The sequence below is a fragment of the Zootoca vivipara genome, chromosome 5, assembly GCF_965207765.1.
Source record: "Zootoca vivipara chromosome 5, rZooViv2.hap1.1, whole genome shotgun sequence".
Classification (NCBI taxonomy): Eukaryota; Metazoa; Chordata; class Lepidosauria; order Squamata; family Lacertidae; genus Zootoca; species Zootoca vivipara.
Window position 1 is genome coordinate 22,731,692 of NC_142588.1, and position 18,525 is coordinate 22,750,216.

General features: G+C 45.5%; 1 protein-coding gene across 1 annotated transcript; it reads left to right on the plus strand.

Moving 5' to 3' along the window:
• Positions 1-7,801: 7,801 nt before the first annotated feature.
• LOC118096150 (protein NDNF-like) lies at positions 7,802-15,192 on the plus strand. Its single transcript, XM_035137515.3, has 3 exons — positions 7,802-7,986; positions 9,909-10,042; positions 10,655-15,192. Exons 1-3 carry the CDS (start codon positions 7,802-7,804, stop codon positions 12,004-12,006), a joined length of 1,671 nt encoding a protein of 556 aa, XP_034993406.3. The 3' UTR covers positions 12,007-15,192.
• The last annotated feature ends 3,333 nt before the right edge of the window (positions 15,193-18,525 follow it).

Consider the following 18,525-nt stretch of genomic DNA (forward strand, 5'->3'; position numbering starts at 1 on the left):
AGGATCACCCTGTTAAGATGAGGCACAGATCACTGGGTAACACACAGTGCTGTGCAATCTTTTACAATTTTCAGGAGGAGGTTGGGGAACGCATGATCTCGCAGGGGTGAGACAAAGGCAGCAGTCCTAAGAATTAGTGTTAACCAGAAGTAAAGTTCTACTTGAATACAATGAGAGTTATGTGGAAATAAACACAGCTACACTCCAGAAAGGGACGCAGGTGGCGCTGTGGGTTAAACTACAGAGCCTAGGGATTGCCAATCAGAAGGTCGGCGGTTTGAATCCCTGCGACGGGGTGAGCTCCCATTGCTCGGTCCCAGCTCCTGTCAACCTAGCAGTTCGAAAGCACATCAAAGTGCAAGTAGATAAATAGGTACCGCTCCGGCGGGAAGGTAGATGGCGTTTCCGTGTGCTGCTCTGGTTCGCCAGAAGCGGCTTTGTCATGCTGGCCACATGACCTGGAAGCTGTACGCCGGCTCCCTTGGCCAATAATGCGAGATGAGCGCCACAACCCCAGAGTCGGTCACGACTGGACCTAATGGTCAGGGGTCCCTTTATCCTTTACCTTACACTCCAGAAAGCAAAAAAATGGGGTTGCAGCTTTCTGATGATACTGAGCAATGCTTATAGGCACAAGCTAATGTACAAGTTAAGGTACAAGACACAAGTTAATGTATACTCTAAGCAGCTCAAAGCTTGGCTAGGGTATATGTGTGTATACATACACACACATGGCAAGATGGAAGTGAAACAAAAATGGCTATCAATGCATTTCAAGATGCTTGATTCACATAGGAACTACACTTCATATTCTAGTTCAGACCAAACTTGGCTAAGAATTCCCCACCCCAATCCAATCCCCCTTGCTGCATCATCTCAACACTAGTTAAGAAGCAGTTCTGTCATAAAAACAAGGAATTTCCTCCTTAAATGAGATACATCATATAGATGCAATCTTCCATCAGTTCAGGGCTGCACTTTAAGAACATAGTAACCCTTTCTTTCCCAAATTGTTGGGACAGAACAATATCAAATGCGTTGTGCAGCAGAAATATGGGGCTGACGAAATAAGATTAAGTTACAGTTTGCGTATTTGCCGGCATTTTTAGTGCTGGATATTGCTCAGATCTGCATCCACCGTAGTTCCTCCAAGGAACATGTTCTTGCGATCAGTTGCTATCACTACCTGAACAAATAATCTTGTAGCATCCCCCAAACTAGCAGATTGCTCTGTCTCACGTAGCTTGCAAAGGCACATTTAATATTTAGTGTATTTACAGAAATAATTTATACTTCTGGATGTTTATAGGTAAATGTTCCTCCCAGTTCTATTAAAATTAATAGGTTTTTGCAGCACACTTGACACTTGAATATTGACTGCGAGTAAGGAGAAATTTATTTAGATTAATCGAAGTTGGTTATATTATTTATTGTTAATAAAAAGTATATGCTTGTGTGAGTAACTTACTGATTTGCTTATATGCTGTTAATATTTCTCATGTGCTGTATGAGGTACTTAATGTGTGTCAGGATGTGTTTAAGCACAATATTAGTTGTGGAGTGGGAGGAGTATATTAACCTCCAACCCCACCGTCATTGTCAATGTTGTCCTCCGTGGACTGGAGGTCAACCTTCTGAAATGGAGAGCATCTCCTACTTTTGGGCTCTAATGTTCCAGGGTTCTAAAGTACATAAAAACCCTCCTTGAATACAGGAGGTCCCCCACTTCAAACGCTCACCTTCAATATATGAAGGGCTGCCCCTGCCCTCCCCACAACAATGCTAGGTTGGAAACTACACCTGAAGATGATCTCATTTTGCCTTCCTGGCATGAGCAGCATAGGGTCGTGATCCTGAGAGTCACATCCTGCTTCTTCAGATTGAGGAGTCCGAGTCAGAGGGATCATTGCATGTAGAGCCCACACCACGAAGCGTAACTAGATGATGGTGATGGTGATTAATTGAATTTATATACCACCCTATACCCGGGTGTCTCAGGGTGGTTTGCAGAATAAAAGCAGGATATAAAACCACAAAATACCTACTAAAAATAAAAACAACAACCCAATAGCCCCCCCCCCACAAAAATGCATTATAAAAGGGCATAGGCTGTAAAGTGGAACAACCAAAGGCCTAGTTAAAAAGGAACGTCTTTGCCTGATGCCTAAAAGTGTGTAATGAAGGTGCCAGGCAAACTTCCCTGGGGAGAGCATTCCACAGAAGAGGAGCCACTGCAGAGAAGGCCCGTTCTCATGATGCCACCCTCTGGACCTCTCGTGGAGAAGGCACACGAAGGAAGGCCTCAGAAGATGATCTCAGGGACCAGGTAGGTTCATATGAAAAGAGGCGGTCCTTGAGGTATTGTGGTCCTGAGCTCATCATGAGACCATCTCTCTCCAGCCCAGGGATGTCACACTGGTGTGCTCTCAACTCAGATGATTCCATCACAGAAATCTCTGTACAATTAGAATCTCCCCATCAGAGTAAAAGACTGCTGGAACAAGCTGGGCTCCTTTAACTTGAAGGAGCACCTTTCAGTGAAAGGTGGAGCTTATAACTGAAACAGAATGGCTGCTTCTTTATGAAGCAGCACCAGATCTCTACTTTGTAAATGTCTTCATTTATAGTGCCAGAGCCTTGCCTCAGATGAGGGCAGCACTTGTGCCGCAACGCAAAGGGCCTCTATTACCCCCTTGAAAACGTGACTATCTTGCAGGATAAGCTGAGGTCTCAACAAGAGAACAGACAAGTGCTATGCATGGACTCTGGAAAGCGAGGATTTAATGTTTGAGAAATTCTCGCTTTAAAAAGTCACATATGAATTTTGATCCAGATTATCTCCGTATGTTTGCATTGTAGAACATAGAAACATCAGGAAAGCCTTTTTTTTCCTTTGGAGGGGGGAGGAATTTTTTTTAAAGGTGTCAAGCAGAAAGGTCCCTAGAAATATATCCCTGCATGTAGGTAGATTCCATCCATTGTGGAGGGGCTACCATGTCTAATAACGATTCACTTCTGTCAAAAGTGGGATGGGATTTTAAAAAATGTCTCATTTCTCAATAGCAAGGGAAACACAGAGGGTTCAGATGGACCTGGATCAAATCATGCAGATCATGAAGTGCTTTGGGATGAGGCTGTCTGTTTTACAAAGCGGCTAAGCTGGATCCCAGTGAAATCTGATGGCCATTGCATGCGCCTAGCTTCTATCTCCCCAGCAGCATCACCACTTATTTTATCCATGGTTTCCAGCTGCTGTATGTTGGGAGGCCAAAATACACTTAACTAAATAGGAGCATCCATATGGGGTGTTTAATCCTGGTTTAATGCAGATCATCAATGCCATATTGAGGGGGCGGGGCATCCATTGAGGTGTTGTTTTTTGTGGGTCAGCCAGAAGGTCAACCCAAGATGAGTCTTAAGCTGACTGCCACAAATTCTACATATATGAATAGGATCACAACTGATAATTGAGACACAACTAGGTAAGATTCAAGGGGGGAAAGGAGTGCATTAATTTCTGTGGCGAGCAACCTAAAAAAGGTCCACAATATAATGATAATCCTGGCCCAACTGTACTGGCTGCTAATTAGTTTCTGGCCCCAATTCAAAGTCCTGGTTTTGACCCATAAATCCTTATATGGCTGAGGACCACAGTACCTCAAGGACCATCTCTCCCCTTAAGAACTGCTCCCAGACTTTCATCATCTGATCATCATCTGAGGCCCTTCTTCGTGTGCCCCCTCCACAAGAGATCTGGAGGGTGGCAATATGAGAATGGGCCTTATCTGCAGTGGCTTCCCATTTGTGGAATGCTCTCCCCAGGGAGGCTCACCTGAAACATTCATTACATATTTTTAGGCACCAACAAAAATGTTGGCCTTTCAAATGTGTTGATGGGTGTGTGTGTGTGTGTGTGTTGGTTGGTTGGTTGGTTTGTGTTTGTTTTATTATGTATCTAGTGTTTTGTATTTTTATGTTGCGAATTGCCCTATGATCTTCACCTGAAATTCAATAATAATAATAATAATAATAATAATAATAATAATAATAATAATATGATCCCATGTGTACTTATTTGGAAGTACGTAAGTCCCATTGAACAAATGGGTCTTACATGCTTAGAATCTAGCACCAAACTATTTTTACTTTTAATTAAATATAATTCCTACATGTCTGATAAACCCATTTTATTAATATTGAAGCTATCACAATATACTTTTCGGAGTGTCATTGCTCTGAATCATGGGGGTTGAAACCTTTTGTTTTTCTCTAATATGATAGTTTTGTCCTGCCAGGGTCTTCTTAATTTCCAGCTGATTCTCCATCCTATGTGCCCATTCTACAAACTTTAGGCTTGGGCTTAGATGTGTACAACAGGTGTGTGTGTGCTGTTGTTTTTAATCCACCCATTTATTCACATTTGTTGATATTTAATGTCAAAGAACAGTGAGTTCTCTGGTTCCAAATGACTCTGATGCAATTCTGACGGCAGAACTCTTTAGAAGTAGGATAGGTCCCTGCACATCCAATTGAAATATACGCAGGGAGATAACCAGGCTGTAGGCTACCTAATACTACAAAAGGGTTAAATGAGCGCGCACACGCGCACACACACCTCCCGCACAGACACACTTTTGCATTTCTGTCAAAGACCCACTCTCTAAGCAGCCACCCATGGGGCACGGCGCTCCTCTCTAGCTGAGCTGGCTGCCTGTCACTTTCCACAAGGAAGAAGAAGAAGAAAATTGCTCTCAAAATACAAAGTTGTAATATATTCGTACAAGAGGTATAGGAAGGGGACTGTTTGGTTTTGAGGAGATCCATATTGCAGAGGCTTAAAGAAAAACAAAAGAACTTTTCTCTTTCTCTTCGCCTATAAAACTAAAAGCTTTTTTTTTTACATCCTTCTGCTTGAAACATATGGTAAAGTCAGTTCGGTCTTGTAAAAACAGGTTTCCCAGTTGTGTTTTTCATCTGCCAGTGAAGATCTCAAAAAGTCTGGGTCAGAGTGTTTCATTTGGATTTCTGCAGAGAGAGAAAGTTGCCAGGATACCCTCTGTCTAAAAGTAAGTGCAGTAAAATGGTTGGTTCCTCCCTCTCGATTTATTTTGTATTTATTTATTTTCACCACCGAGAATCTGTTTATAGGTTTATCAAGAGTGATCAGATTTTGGGATGGTCTTCTATTTGGGGTCAGCCTACAATATCTGTCTTTACCAGGCAAGAAGGCTTGGGGATCAATGCAATCTGTGACCACTGTTTACCTTTAAAGTATGGAAAACCTAAAGTTCATGTCGATTTAGAAGTCTGAGTATTTATGTTGACTTTATAATACATGGTTTGAGCAAACAAACTGCAAAAGGAATATATAGTGAGAATGTTAATATACTGTTATTCTTATTGAGGTGACTGAGATGCAGGAGAATTCGGCAAGCATCATTCATTCATATTTGGACAGGGTTTTTTTGTTTTTTTTATATGAACCATTTACTTCCCTGCTTCACATTTTATGAAGGCATCCTAAATCCTGAAGGCAACATAAATGCTATCGCTTTTGAGGTGTAGGACAGAATGTGGTGCTACATTTCCTGGTCGATGAAAATTGCCTGCTCTCACGATACATCACTGACAAGGATCAGAATTACAAATCAAATTCAGATGTAGTGCAGTGATACTACTACAGACTCGAGACATAAATATTAACCAGAATTCTAACAGTTAGTGGAGTTGATCTACTGATCTTTAAAAAAAAAACCTGCTAAATAATAAAGGTTGTTTCTTTGTTCTTCTGTATTTATGGCTCATTCTCTCTCCTCTCACCGTTTGTGAATCAAATTTGCTAATTTATTGACTGTGTGTTACAGTTCAGCTTAAGGAAGCTTTCTCCCAAAATTGATACTGTTCTAAGAGCACCCCCTACCTACCGACACTTTGTTCTGCAGCCACAATGGTTGTCAGAAGTTGGCAGTTTTCCCCACTCTGACACCATATGCTGCTCTATTTTCTCTCTTAATCATTTAAAGCGATGGTCCTTCCAGATGACCAGTTTATGCTGCGACAAACGTGCTGCCATTTGCTTCTTTGTTATATAACTTCCAGACATCACAAATTCCCCGCACTCTGCCATAGAAAATGCAGCTCTTTTCCACGGCAAGTGGGACCGGTTGTGGTTGGAAGTGTTGCCTGGGATGTGTCTGCAGGAGTGCCTATTGAACAGTGCCTGTGACGTCACTCGTGCTAGGTGACACAACTCCTCCCCTCCCTGAAAGCACCACACACAACCATTAATTTAAGCTTAACTCCAGTGCTCTTCTATCTGCCTTGGGACATATCCAGGCAATCAGTTCAAAACATTCCCAAACCAAGTTCCATTCAAAGACAATGATGTAAAACCCAGTGCACCCAGTCTGCAAGGGAATGTGGCCCGCAGGCGGAAAAATATTTACCACCCCTAGGCACCAATAACGGCTCAGGACCACGATACCTCAATGACCGCCTCCCTCCATATAAATTGATCCAAACTCTGCCATCATCTTCTGAGGCCTTTCTTCGTGTGCCTCTTCCATGAGACGGTGACAACACAAGAACGGGCCTTTTCTGCAGTGGCTCCCTGATTGTGGAATGCTCTCTCCAGGGAGGTTCAGCTGGTTCAACATACACCTTTAAGTGCCAGGCCAAAACATTCCTCTTTAACCAGGCCCTTGGCTGATTGACATCCAATGCCCTTTTAAAATGTGTTGGGGATGGGGGTGGAGATTACTGGGCTGTTTTTGTTTGTATTTTTATCATGTATTTTGTGTTTTTATATTGTGATCTTTTATTATAACCACCCTGAGACCTGCAGGTATAGGACGGTATATACATTTTAATCATCATCATCATCAGGGTATGAATATTTTTTTTCCTTCTTCCAAGGTGATGAACAATAAGACAATTTCCTATAAACCAGTCTTTATATCATATGTGTGCTGTATATGTGTGTGTGTGCCATACCCTCCAACATTTCTCCAATGAAAATAGGGACGTCCTAAGGAAAAGTGGGGAGGCAGGTGGCGCTGTGGGTTAAACCACAGAGCCTAGGGCTTGCCAATCAGAAGGTTGGCGGTTCGAATCCCTGCAACGGGGTGAGCTCCCATTGCTCGGTCCCAGCTCCTGTCAACCTAGCAGTTCAAAAGCACATCAAAGTGCAAGTAGGTAAATAGGGACCGCTCCAAACGGGAAGGTAAACAGCGTTTCCGTGTGCTGCTCTGGTTCGCCAGAAGCGGCTTTGTCATGCTGGCCACATGACCTGGAAGCTGTATGCCGGCTCCCTCAGCCAATAGAGCGAGATGAGCGCCGCAACGCCAGAGTCAGTCATGACTGGACCTAATGGTCAGGGGTCCCTTTACCTTTAAGGAAAAGTGGGACATTCCGGGATCAAATCAGAAACCAGGATGGCTTCTCTAAATCAGGGACATCCCTGGAAAATAGGGACGCTTGGAAGGTCTGGCATGCGCGCACACGCACAAACACACACACACACACAAATAAAAACAACATGTCAAAATGATTTTAGTTAGAAACCATTAAAGTGGGATCGCAGGCCATGGAAAGCTTTAATAAATAGATATGTTTGAACAGCCGGAGGAGGCATCACACAGTAGGTGTCCTGCTGTATGTTTAGATATGAAACTCCACTCACATAGGGTCTGGCTGAGCTATTTGTCACCTGTGATCTGTAGTTTCTCAATAGCATGGTATAGAATTTAAGAAATCTTCTCCAGCCTTGTTCATGTGTCCCCTGCTTGTTGCAGCGCTCACGATGTCCGGGTCCCAGGCTTGCCTGCCTCCAGTGCTCCTCTTGGCCATGTGCTTCTGCCATTCGACGGAGGTAGCCCACAGCATACAGCAAAGCTTCAAGAGTGAGCTCCTCAACTTTTATCATACATTCATCCTCGCAGACGGCAAGGAAACCACTGTGCACCTCTTGGAAGATGTACCCAAAAGGTAAAGGGAGCCTTATATGTCCCCTCATTTCTTCCGAATTCTTGCAGCCACACCACACCCTAGACCTCCTCTGGCTTGCAGGACATCTTTGGGAAAAGAAAAGGCTGAGGAGGAAACCCAGCAGAAATCCAGAGTGGATTCCCTAAGATGGTTGGGTGGCGCCTTGGACGCCTCCTTCCAGAGACTCCTGCAGCCAAGCTGGTGCCAAACGTATTGCTCTGCTTTCCTTTAGAAAAGGAAAGAGCCACTAACCATCAAAGGGAGGGGGAAGCAGGCGCTTGTTTACAAAAATCTGCTAACCACACAGGGCGTCATCTAATGCACAACCCTTTTGTTGAGTCTGTGTAAAATATGAAATTTGCAGCAAGCAGCACACACCATCTAAGATCAAAATTATACACTGTCACTCTACAGCAGTCAGAAGAGCAAGCTTAAACAACTAACAAAATAGCTCCATTGTGTTCATATCCCCCAGAAATAAGTACCACCACATTACTTAGCAGCAGACTCTATCTCTTCCAGTTGGTGGAATGATGGACAACGTTCTTCATTATTCATCTCCAGAAATGAAAGTGGCCTGTGCTCTTTACGTATCCTTGCCTCAATAATAGATAAGCAGACACACACCTGATGAAATGCTAGCTCTCTTTGTACCGGGGGTGGGGAATCATTCCTGTGAATGTTGAACTTAAAGGAGCCAAATCTTAATTGGAGCCAAATCTAGAGGGACGTACATATTCCCATGCTCCGGTAAATCCTGAGGAATGCAGTGATGCCGAACACAAACCCTACAAATGTTAGCTTCCTCAATTATCTCATCGGAGCTACAGAAAGCTGAGTGAGAGTTGGGGAAGAAAGACAAGCAGAGAGAAGAAACTGGCTTACAGGAGCCCCTAACAACTTATAACATACTGAAGGAAAGCGTGGCTGACTGGCTGCAATCTTCAACTGGAACTCTCCCATTGTGGGTTACAATGCAGAGATCTCATTTGAAGAAATATATGGTTTCTCATGATATTTCTATTATATATTGCTTCTACAAGTAACAGTATTATGCACCAGAATGTGAAGTTCCCTATTATCACCATTTTTGCAAGGAGGTTCTCTGCTCTGTCACCAGTAGTTCCCTCCTATTCCCCCGAGACACCAATTCATCACATTAGCACCTATAAATCTGATGCATATTCATATATGAAAGCCAGCTGCTTCGCTTCATACACAGGCACTGCAGAGAATGTGAGAGGAGCAAGGCCATGTAAATGCTACCAGGTTACATAATGTATAGCATGGCCGCAAGAGCACATAGAAGAACTCTCAGAGGGGCAGTAAAAATGAAAAGAATAAATTGGAGTAATTGGTTGTGGTTTTAAAATATGGCATCTATCCTCAGTTGAAGCAACGGGTTGAGTTTTAAAATATTTGTTCCAAATGGACTTATAAAAATTCCATTTTATAAGTATGCTTGCTAAAAACTGGGGCTCGCATTAAAAACAACACCTTATTAATCACATAGAAATTACCCATCCAAAGCATTTCAAAACTAATTCTACCTTCACAAAGTCCAGATGTGAGGCATGTGACTACGTGATCAGATGATGTTACAAATCTCCCCAGACGGTCTCAGCAGTCACAAAATAAAAGACTTGTGCATGTGTGGCAGTACTTTGCAAGAGGCCCTCTACTGGGATTGTGGTTGCTGTGGATTTTATTAAGTTTTCTGCAGATTTGAGCTGAGATGTTAACTGGTGGTCAGGTGAGTGGCACAGCCCCACCTCAGTATCCACTGCTGTAGCTCCCAGACTTGTGAATGGGAAGAGCCACAGCTCATTGATGCTGTATGCATTTGCTAGGGATGTCCCTTCTACTGGAAGCCTACAGTGTACAATGACTCTCAAGGACTCTTCTTCTCTCTTCTTTCCAAGGTACTATTTTGTTTTAGAGAAAGGCAGGACCTCTGCACCGTTCACTGTGAGAGTGACTCCGTGCGATGTCCCCGTTGAGTGGAGCATCCGGGTCCATAAGACTTCAGCAAACTACCTTGGAAAAGCAGCACGTGGTAAGAGATGCATGCAAGGCCATGGATTAGGAGGGTCATCAATGTAAGCTAGCCATTCATAATGGCTAATTCATCCCTTGGCTCCATTTCCCCTTCCCGACAGCAGAAAAAAACACTGGTATATTTGTCCCGAGTGAATCTCCACCCCCGTCTCCTCCACTTCCTCATTCATCACTCTCATCATCTCTCCTATGGGTGCTGCTAAGTGCCCTCTGTCTTTGAGCTCTTTGCTCACCTACTTGTAAGGCTTGCCGAGTTCGGGGGGGGGGTATGGAATGCTTTCTAAAGACACTGTGTCCGTCAGCTGTCATCTCCCTGGTGCTTCCTCCCCCTATCCCATTATTTCTCAACTTCTCCCCTCATCTGCCTCTGAGCTGTGACCTCCCTCAAATCCCTGTTGTAAATCTAAACTGCCTTCCTCTTCCTTCTCCCTGGAAGGGTCAAGCTGGGGAGGTGGTCTCCACCATTCCTCCTCTGCCCAGTCCCTGATACACAGAAGGGAACAAGGCCTTCAGTCTAAAATATGTTCTCCAAACCTAGCTGAACATTTCTGCCCATCCCCCAAAGAAGCGTGACTTTAAATATTTTTGCATTTCCATATGTCATTGACAGATAATTTGGACGTTCAGGAAGCCTTAAAGTTTCCAAAGACCATGAAGACTGTGTCTACTCTCTTCAGCTACAGAGGCAATTCTGTGGAGACATACACGGGAACATCTTACTATTCCGCTGTCTACGTGCTGGAATTCCTGTCCATTGAAAGAGACACCCAAATCACGGTGTATCTAACGACAGACACAACTTCTGAGCACCTGTATCCAGAACTCCCAACGGATCCACGCATAGATGTCATCGGCATAGGCCACACCACAGTAACCCTAGCTTGGAAGCAGAGTTCGACAGCCCTGCAGCACAAAGAAAATGTCCAGTATTGTCTTCTGGTGAATGAAAGGCATAACTACAAGAGCTTATGCGCAGCGGAAACAGCCCTAAGACCTTCTGGGGTGACGTCGTCGCAAGCGTTAGCGCTCTCACTATCCCCCTATGTCCTGGACCCTCAGCAAGTGATGATCTCGCCCAACGGCGAACTGAGCCTTGTTGGCAAAGCTGGCAATGGGGAGGTGAGGCAGATATGTGTTGGCACCAAGAAGACCTACACAGTCACCAACCTGAGTCCCAGCACTCAGTATTACTTTGATGTGTTTGTGGTCAACTTCCTCACCAACGCCAGTGCTGCCTACACTGGAACCTTTGCCCGAACCCTCGAGGAACCGGAGCCCAAAGCCACCATCCTAAAGGATGGGAAGGTGATTCAACTCACCCTGGATGGGAGGAAGCAAGCTCTCCATGATCTACAGTACCAGGCTGTGCAAAAGCAGGTTCAGTTTGCTTTTCAGTCTTGCAGTGGCCAAATACGGGTCGAGATAGCCAGAGGTGGGAAAGTGCTCATGTCAGAGAGCTTTGCCGGCTTGAGGCACTTCATGCTGAAGGGAAGGCCGGGAGACCTTTACCTGGTGCACCTGGGTTCCACAGAGCCTTCAAATGCATCTGTGAAGGTACAGGTGTCCTCTCTCTTCCACAGGCCTTTCTTCCCAGTCTTGCCAGAGAGTTTGAAAATCAAGTCATTCAGCAAGCTGAGGACTTGCAATTCGGTCACCATTGCCTGGCTGGGCACACAGCAGATGAGCAAGTACTGCGTCTACAAGAAAGAGATCGAGGAGGACCAGGTGTGGATGGAAACCAGGAACGCCGACAGGTGCTCAGGGCCAGAGTCAAGGCAAAAAGGCGACAAGGTGCTGTGCAAATACTTCCACGATCTCAATCTCCGGCGAGCCGTGACGACCGAAACCATCGGTGGGCTTGAAGCAGGCACAGTCTACTTATTTGATGTTTACCTTATTGGGCCTTCTGGGATTCCAGTCAGATATTACAGTAAAGTGGTAAAGACACGGAAGAAATGTTGAAGTTCTCCTTCAAAGATGGGTTCCTGAGGAATGACAAAGTTGGAGGAATTCCATGCACGGGCAGCATTTGTGACCCACGCCACTCAAAACGTGCTCGGACTGGGATAGAAAACAGTGTTTTACGTTGCAAGATTTGAGAGGTGGAATCTCTGTGTAGAAAAGTAGACTTGCTCCCAAGACCTTTCCCCCTGCAATTCTATCTTGCTCTTATCTGCAATTTCATTGAAAGGGTTTAAAACAGAAGGGTGGTATCCAACTAACTTTTACTCAGAGCAGACCCACTGAAATTAGCATGTCTAACTCAGCCGTGTTCATTCTGTTGTGCTCTGGGACACTTATCCCAAGTCAGACCACTGTTCTATCAAGCTCAGTATTGTCTACACTGATTGGTGGCAGTTTTCTAGGGTTTCAGACAGGTAATCTTTTCCAGACCTACCTGGAGAAGCTGGGGATTGAACCTGGGACCTTCTACATGCAAAGCCAGATGCTCTAATATTGAGCCACAGTCCAGACTACAGAGGCTGCTTCCTCATGGCTAAATTCCATGCAGTACCAGTGCGATAGATAGGCCCGCTATCTGGCTGTTTTCCCAGAGAGGGGCACAGAAAGGGTAACTCTTAGTTGAACACCACCCAAAGCATTCATCTTTGAAACCTACGAAATCCAAAACTGGCGTGAGGGAGAGGATAATTTTAATGGACCTAAAGCAAGCATACTTTGTAAGATATCTCTCCAATGAGAATTCAGCTCTTGGAATCCACTCCCTCTGCCTTTGGCAAAGTGCAGGTAACCTCAGCAGAGCCTGAGAGGAATATCGCAGCGCAGACTGAAAAAGTGACCCACAAGAAGAAGAAGAAGAAGAGTTTGGATTTGATATCCCGCTTTATCACTACCCGAAGAAGTCTCAAAGCAGCTAACATTCTCCTTTCCCTTCCTCCCCCGCAACAAACACTCTGTGAGGTGAGTGGGGCTGAGAGACTTCAGAGAAGTGTGACTAGCCCAAGGTCACCCAGCAGCTGCATGTGGAGGAGCAGGGAAGTGAACCTGGTTCCCCAGATTACATGTCCACCACTCTTAACCACTACACCACACTGACTCTCAAACTTTGCCTCGTTGCCTGACAGCTGGGTATTCAGTGGGAATGAACTGTTACTCTTTTTCCCACTGTAGTAGTTTCTAATTTAGCCCATACATAGAGCTTGGGAGAGCAAAAGGAAAGAAAGATGGTTTAAATTCAGCCAATTCCGTTACTACTCCACCTTGTAGGGACAAATCGTGGGGGTTTCTGTACCCCATAGCTCCCATGTTGTGAGGCACCCCCCCCCCACACACACACCCCAATGTGGGTCTCATGATGCATTGGCTGTCCAGTGATTTGCAAGGCTGAATATACCTAGAATCATGTACCAACAGCCCTATTCAGATGCTACTCCTTTATAAGTTTCCCATTCTTCTTCTTTGGCGATCACTTGTAGCTGAGTAAGATTGTCTTCCATAAACACAGTTTTAACAATGGGTCCGTAAGTGACTGTGGAGGCCAATTCTGGATCCGCACGTCCTTCCACAGTGGGGACATTGGTTTCCAGGCGGGAGTTGATCACGGTGTGGATTTGCCAAGCGTGCCTTCCTCTTAGCACGTTTCTCCCTTGTGACCTGAGATTGAGTTCCTTCAAAGCCCATGACACCTTTGTTAAAGGCTCCTGTCAGAAGTCCCTACCGGCATTAATGAGCGACTCTCAACCCTTCGAAGTTTCCCATTACGTGGGTGAGGAGACATTAAGGAGAGATTAATGTCAGCTGTGGGAAGCCAGCTCTTCTCATGGAGCCTTGCTGTGTAATGAAGAGCTCTACTTGCACAGGGTTCTGAACGGAGTAGGGCTGGCTCCCTGCTGCAGATATTTTGCCCCAAAGCATGGAGACTGTAGGAAACAGATCAGGAATGTGTTGGGGAGGGTGGAGCCAGCAAGCACGCACTTGCTCTCCACTTTTTTGCAATGAGAAATCTGTGAGCGAGAGAACCTTGGCCTAAAGAAACAAAGGCCTAAAGAATAGTTGTGACAGATAAACAAAGGAACAGGCAAACAGATCTATAAACTCCCCCAAGCGGGTTTATAGAATATCCCCATAGCATAATACTTCCCATTTAGAGAAAATGCCATTTCCTTAGCCGAACCAGCGAATTGATCTGCTAACCACGTCACTTTGGGGATTTGAGATGTTTTAATTAAAAGAATTCAAATTCAGGGCTGGCAGTGGGAAATAATTTGATGGGTCCGGTTTGTTTCTGGAGTGGAGATCTGGAGTACCAAGACGGGTTAAAGACGTTATTAATCTGCATCGGCGACACACAGGATGTTTATGCATTACTTAAATCACCACTAAGGCATTCTTGTTCTCAACTTGGATTGAAGCAAGTTTCACTATTTTGTAAGAAACAACCGGATAGATATGGATTGTGGCTGATGTTGTGTGTATACCGCTTCTCAAACCAGTGGTGGGAGTAGTCGTGGCAGTCCCATTTCCTGCAGATATCAGAATCCAGCATCTAAACTTGTGTTTTCCAGATTTGGGTAGCATTTCTCTGCATTACACTAACTGATGAGACAGATTAGCTTTCTGCCGCCACGTCCTTCCAAAACACACACAATAGTAGAAGTAAATTGAGAGAGAGGGTAGAGTTCACTCTTTCCTTAAACAATTGCTGGTGCTTTCCGAGGGAGGTCTTGGCAGGTATCACAGTATGAGAACTCTATTTCTATTACAGTTAAGACCTAAAAGCCACAAGCCTTTGTTCTCTAAGTCTTCTGATCTCATACACTCCAGGCCTCATAAACAGCAGGTTAGGAAACTGGTCCAATCTCAACTGTCTCCATTTTGAAAGTTCATCACCTCCTGCACCAGCCCAGACACTCACCTGTATAGAATTCCTGGTGATCTTTACCTACCAGGCTAGTGCTTAAATGCAAGGCTAGGCTAGCATGCTTATATCTACATTTTAGACCTTGTTTTTATTTAAAAGAAAATATCAACTTACATTTGATTTAAAAATAAAAACAGAAACCTGGTTTTGATTTTTTTTAATTGTCAACTTTTATTCACTCAGTTCCTTTGTATTCTCATCTCTTGTGTTTATAGTGGAATAGGCTGTATCCTGGACTTGACTCATTGAAAGACTACTTTGCTTTTCCACTGTGCCACTCTTATTTAGTAATTCAGTAGTCTGAGGAGAACATGTCAGTAGTAAACAGTTATGGACAACTGTTATTCATAGCTTGTTTCTTGAAGTCATGGCTCTTGAACAGGGTTGTTGCTTTTTAGTAAAAGTGAAGAATGTTGAGGAGGGAAAGGAGTGTCAGGGACTGGGCAGAGGATGAAGGGTGGAGACTGCCTCCCCAGCCTGACCCTTCCAGGGAGGAGGAAGACAGTAACAACAGGGGTCTGAGGGAGATCACAGCTCAGAGGCAGATGAGGGGGAAAGTTGGGAAATCATGGGAGGAGAGGAGGAGGAGGAGGAGGCAGAACCAGAGTGGCAGCTGGCTGACACAGGGTCATTAGAAAGCATCCTAGACCCACCCCCCACCCCAGAACCCAGTGAGCCTTAAAAGTAGGAGAGCAAAGAGCTCAAAGACAGAGGGTATGTAGCAACACCCGTACGAATGACGAATGGGGAAGTGGGAGACACGGGGTGTGTGTGGAGATCCACTCAGAACAATGCCATTATTCAAGAGGCTGGGTTCTATAGCCTCTCTCTGTAAATATTGAAATAAAAAAGGACGGTAAGAAACTTTACCTTGTCTTTGAACGTTCCTGGGCAACCAGCCGGGAGTCACTGACAGCATCCTGACACGGAGGGAGGGAGAGATCAGCCTTGTGTTTAACTACTTGCCTGGTATTCATAGGAGATCAGGAATTCCGTATAGGCATGTGATCGGGGTGAGAGAAGAGGAATGGATGTCTCATCTCTTTCCCCTCCCCCAACCAGCTTGGTTTCCAAGTTGGCTGCAAAAAATAAAAAGGAAAGTCTCTTCCCTCATAGCAGGGAGGGTCTGTTAAAATATTGGCTTTCAACAGATGGGTTGGACACACTCCTGGGTCACAACCTGATCTAAGTTGAGGCACAGCAGCCGCCAGGACTGGCTCGACCATGAGGTGATGTGAGGTGGTCACCTCAGGCAGTAGATCTGGCCTTGAGGAGTGTGCTACTCACCACTGATGCCATGCCTCCACTCCCACTTTGCTGCTGTGGGCAACCGCTACTGCCACCGCCACAAGCACACCACACCCCTGCCATGGGAGCATCCCTGCAGCCTCTCCAGGTGCTCATGCGTAGATCAAAGCTCCAGGTCTCTCCCGGTCTTCCTTGGAAATCCTAGGGGTTGAACCTGGGACCTTCTGCATTGCTCTAGCACTGAGTAATGTCCCTTGGGTCTAACTCCTCCCATGCAGGCTTTTTTCCAATCAGGAATGTTTACTGGAAAGGAAAAAAAATGCCCACATAATCTTTGGCCATCTCTCAACCACAAGGCAAGCTCCAAACCTCTAAAGAGAGGAGACAGAAAAATTGAAACCTCTTTCTCGGGCGAAGAAAACTTTTGCCCTCTGAAGGGTGTATTTCAGCACAGCCCTGATTTTTAGAGATCCTTTGTGCTAGTGCCACTTTACAGGGGCATTAAGGAAGGGTACACATCACCAGGGGCTGCAGAGGTGAAGGTCGCACAATGATCGGAAACAGCCAGATGAATCTTTTGCCTTTGTGTCTCTCACTTGTATTACATTGGCATGGCAAACCTGAAAGAAAAATAGACTTGAAAAACAGCTCAGAAGCTGAACCGAGCCCATACACAAAATTGACTGTCTTGATGAGTGTTAGGAGACAGGAGGCAGATGTCCAAATCCTTTTGGGTCTGATCTGGCATTTTAGAGAGTTCCTTTCCAATTGTTTTCAGATCATCATGCTTCTTAGTAGCCTGAGAGAATAGCAATTGCTGTCTTGGATTCTGCAGATTTTGCCTCAGTGCAGTGATTAAATTGAATTATACGTGCTGATATATTTTCTTTTGTTCGAGGAAGAATGTCAGACCCAGTCAGTATGATGAACTGTCAGAACAGGAACTCATTCCCAAAATCTCAGCGGCCAATCTTCAGATGTTATTCTGTGGCTTAATATTTTGAACGCGGAGGCTGTCTCCAGAACAAAGTCACAAAATTGTTTTGATTGTTTTGATTTGTTGCTTCTTTGGAAATTTGTTCTGAAGAATAACCTCTTTGCTGGACTCTTATGAAAAAGGTTGCTCCTGTTGCAGCTGGAACAGGAACAAAATGGATCTCAGAGTTTAGAGTTAATGGAGACACATAACATAATCACTCGGAAGGGAAGGGGGGCATAGTTCTAGTGGCATGTCCATAGCAAATGTAACATGACCCATGGCCTTGGAGGGCAATAAAGTATGGCTGTCAATCAAAGGCATCATCTTGTGCCCTAGATTTGTGGGGCCCAAGTGTGTGCGTCACATGTGTGTGATGCCATGGTGACAATGCACAACACTCATTGCACGCACAACGCCACATCGTTGGGATGAGACTGAGAGCAGAACCTAATGCAGCCAGGGCCGTCTCTAGGCCCAGGTCTGGTGGCGCAGGGCGCCAGGCCACCAGGGGCACTGCTGCGCCCACTGCGCCCGCTGAGAGGCGTGGCGGAGGCTGCCCCAGGCATGCCTCTCCGCTGTTCAGCGGCTTCAGGCCGCTCTCCGGAGGTGCGCGGGCCTGGGGGCCCTCCGCCATGCGCAGGGGCGTCGCAACAGGGGGCGGGCAGCGCCCCCTGGCCCAGGGTCGGCCCTACAGCCAGGTTGGGTTGCGCAGGGCTCTGGCCCTCCAGGTGGCAGCCGCGCTGTGCGCGGCACCCGCCACACTGGGGAACGGGGCGGGGGCGCCGGACGGATCCGTCGCACCAGGGCGCCATGTATGCTTAAGACGGCCCTGTATTCCAGCTTCTTCTCTCATGCTCAGGAGGAGCCAGCCACTGAACCATACCACGTTTGGCTCCAAATTCAGTCTCCTCTGCCCTCTCAATATTGATAATAATATAATAATATAATAAGAATTTATTATTTCTACCCCAGCCACTCTGGGTGGCTTTCAACAGAACCTTAAAAACAGAATAAAACTTCAAACATTAAAAACTTCCCTAAGCAAGGCTGCCTTCAGATGTCTTCTAAAAGTCAGGTAGTTGTTTATTTCCTTGACATCTGATGGGAGGGCATTCCACAGCACAGGCACCACTACCGAGAAGGCCCTCTGCCTGGTACCCTGTAACCTCACTTCTCACAGTAAGGGAACCACCAGAAGGCCCTCGGAGCTGGACCTCAGTGTCCAGGTTGAACGATGGGGGTGGAGACGCTCCTCCAGGTATACAAGGCTGAAGGTTTTTAGTGCTTTAAAGGTCAGCACCAACACTTCGAATTGTACTTGGAAATGTATTGAGGGGGCCCAGGCCTCTGCCAGCAGATATTGGGGTCACAC

What these genes read in the sequence shown, in the direction of transcription:
- LOC118096150 (XM_035137515.3), top strand. Translation starts at nt 7,802, where the DNA reads ATGTCCGGGTCCCAGGCTTGCCTGCCTCCAGTGCTCCTCTTGGCCATG. An exon ending in TTGGAAGATGTACCCAAAAG is followed by an intron (nt 7,987 to 9,908) that starts GTAAAGGGAGCC and finishes CTTCTTTCCAAG; the next exon opens with GTACTATTTTGTTTTAGAGA. An exon ending in CCTTGGAAAAGCAGCACGTG is followed by an intron (nt 10,043 to 10,654) that starts GTAAGAGATGCA and finishes TGTCATTGACAG; the next exon opens with ATAATTTGGACGTTCAGGAA.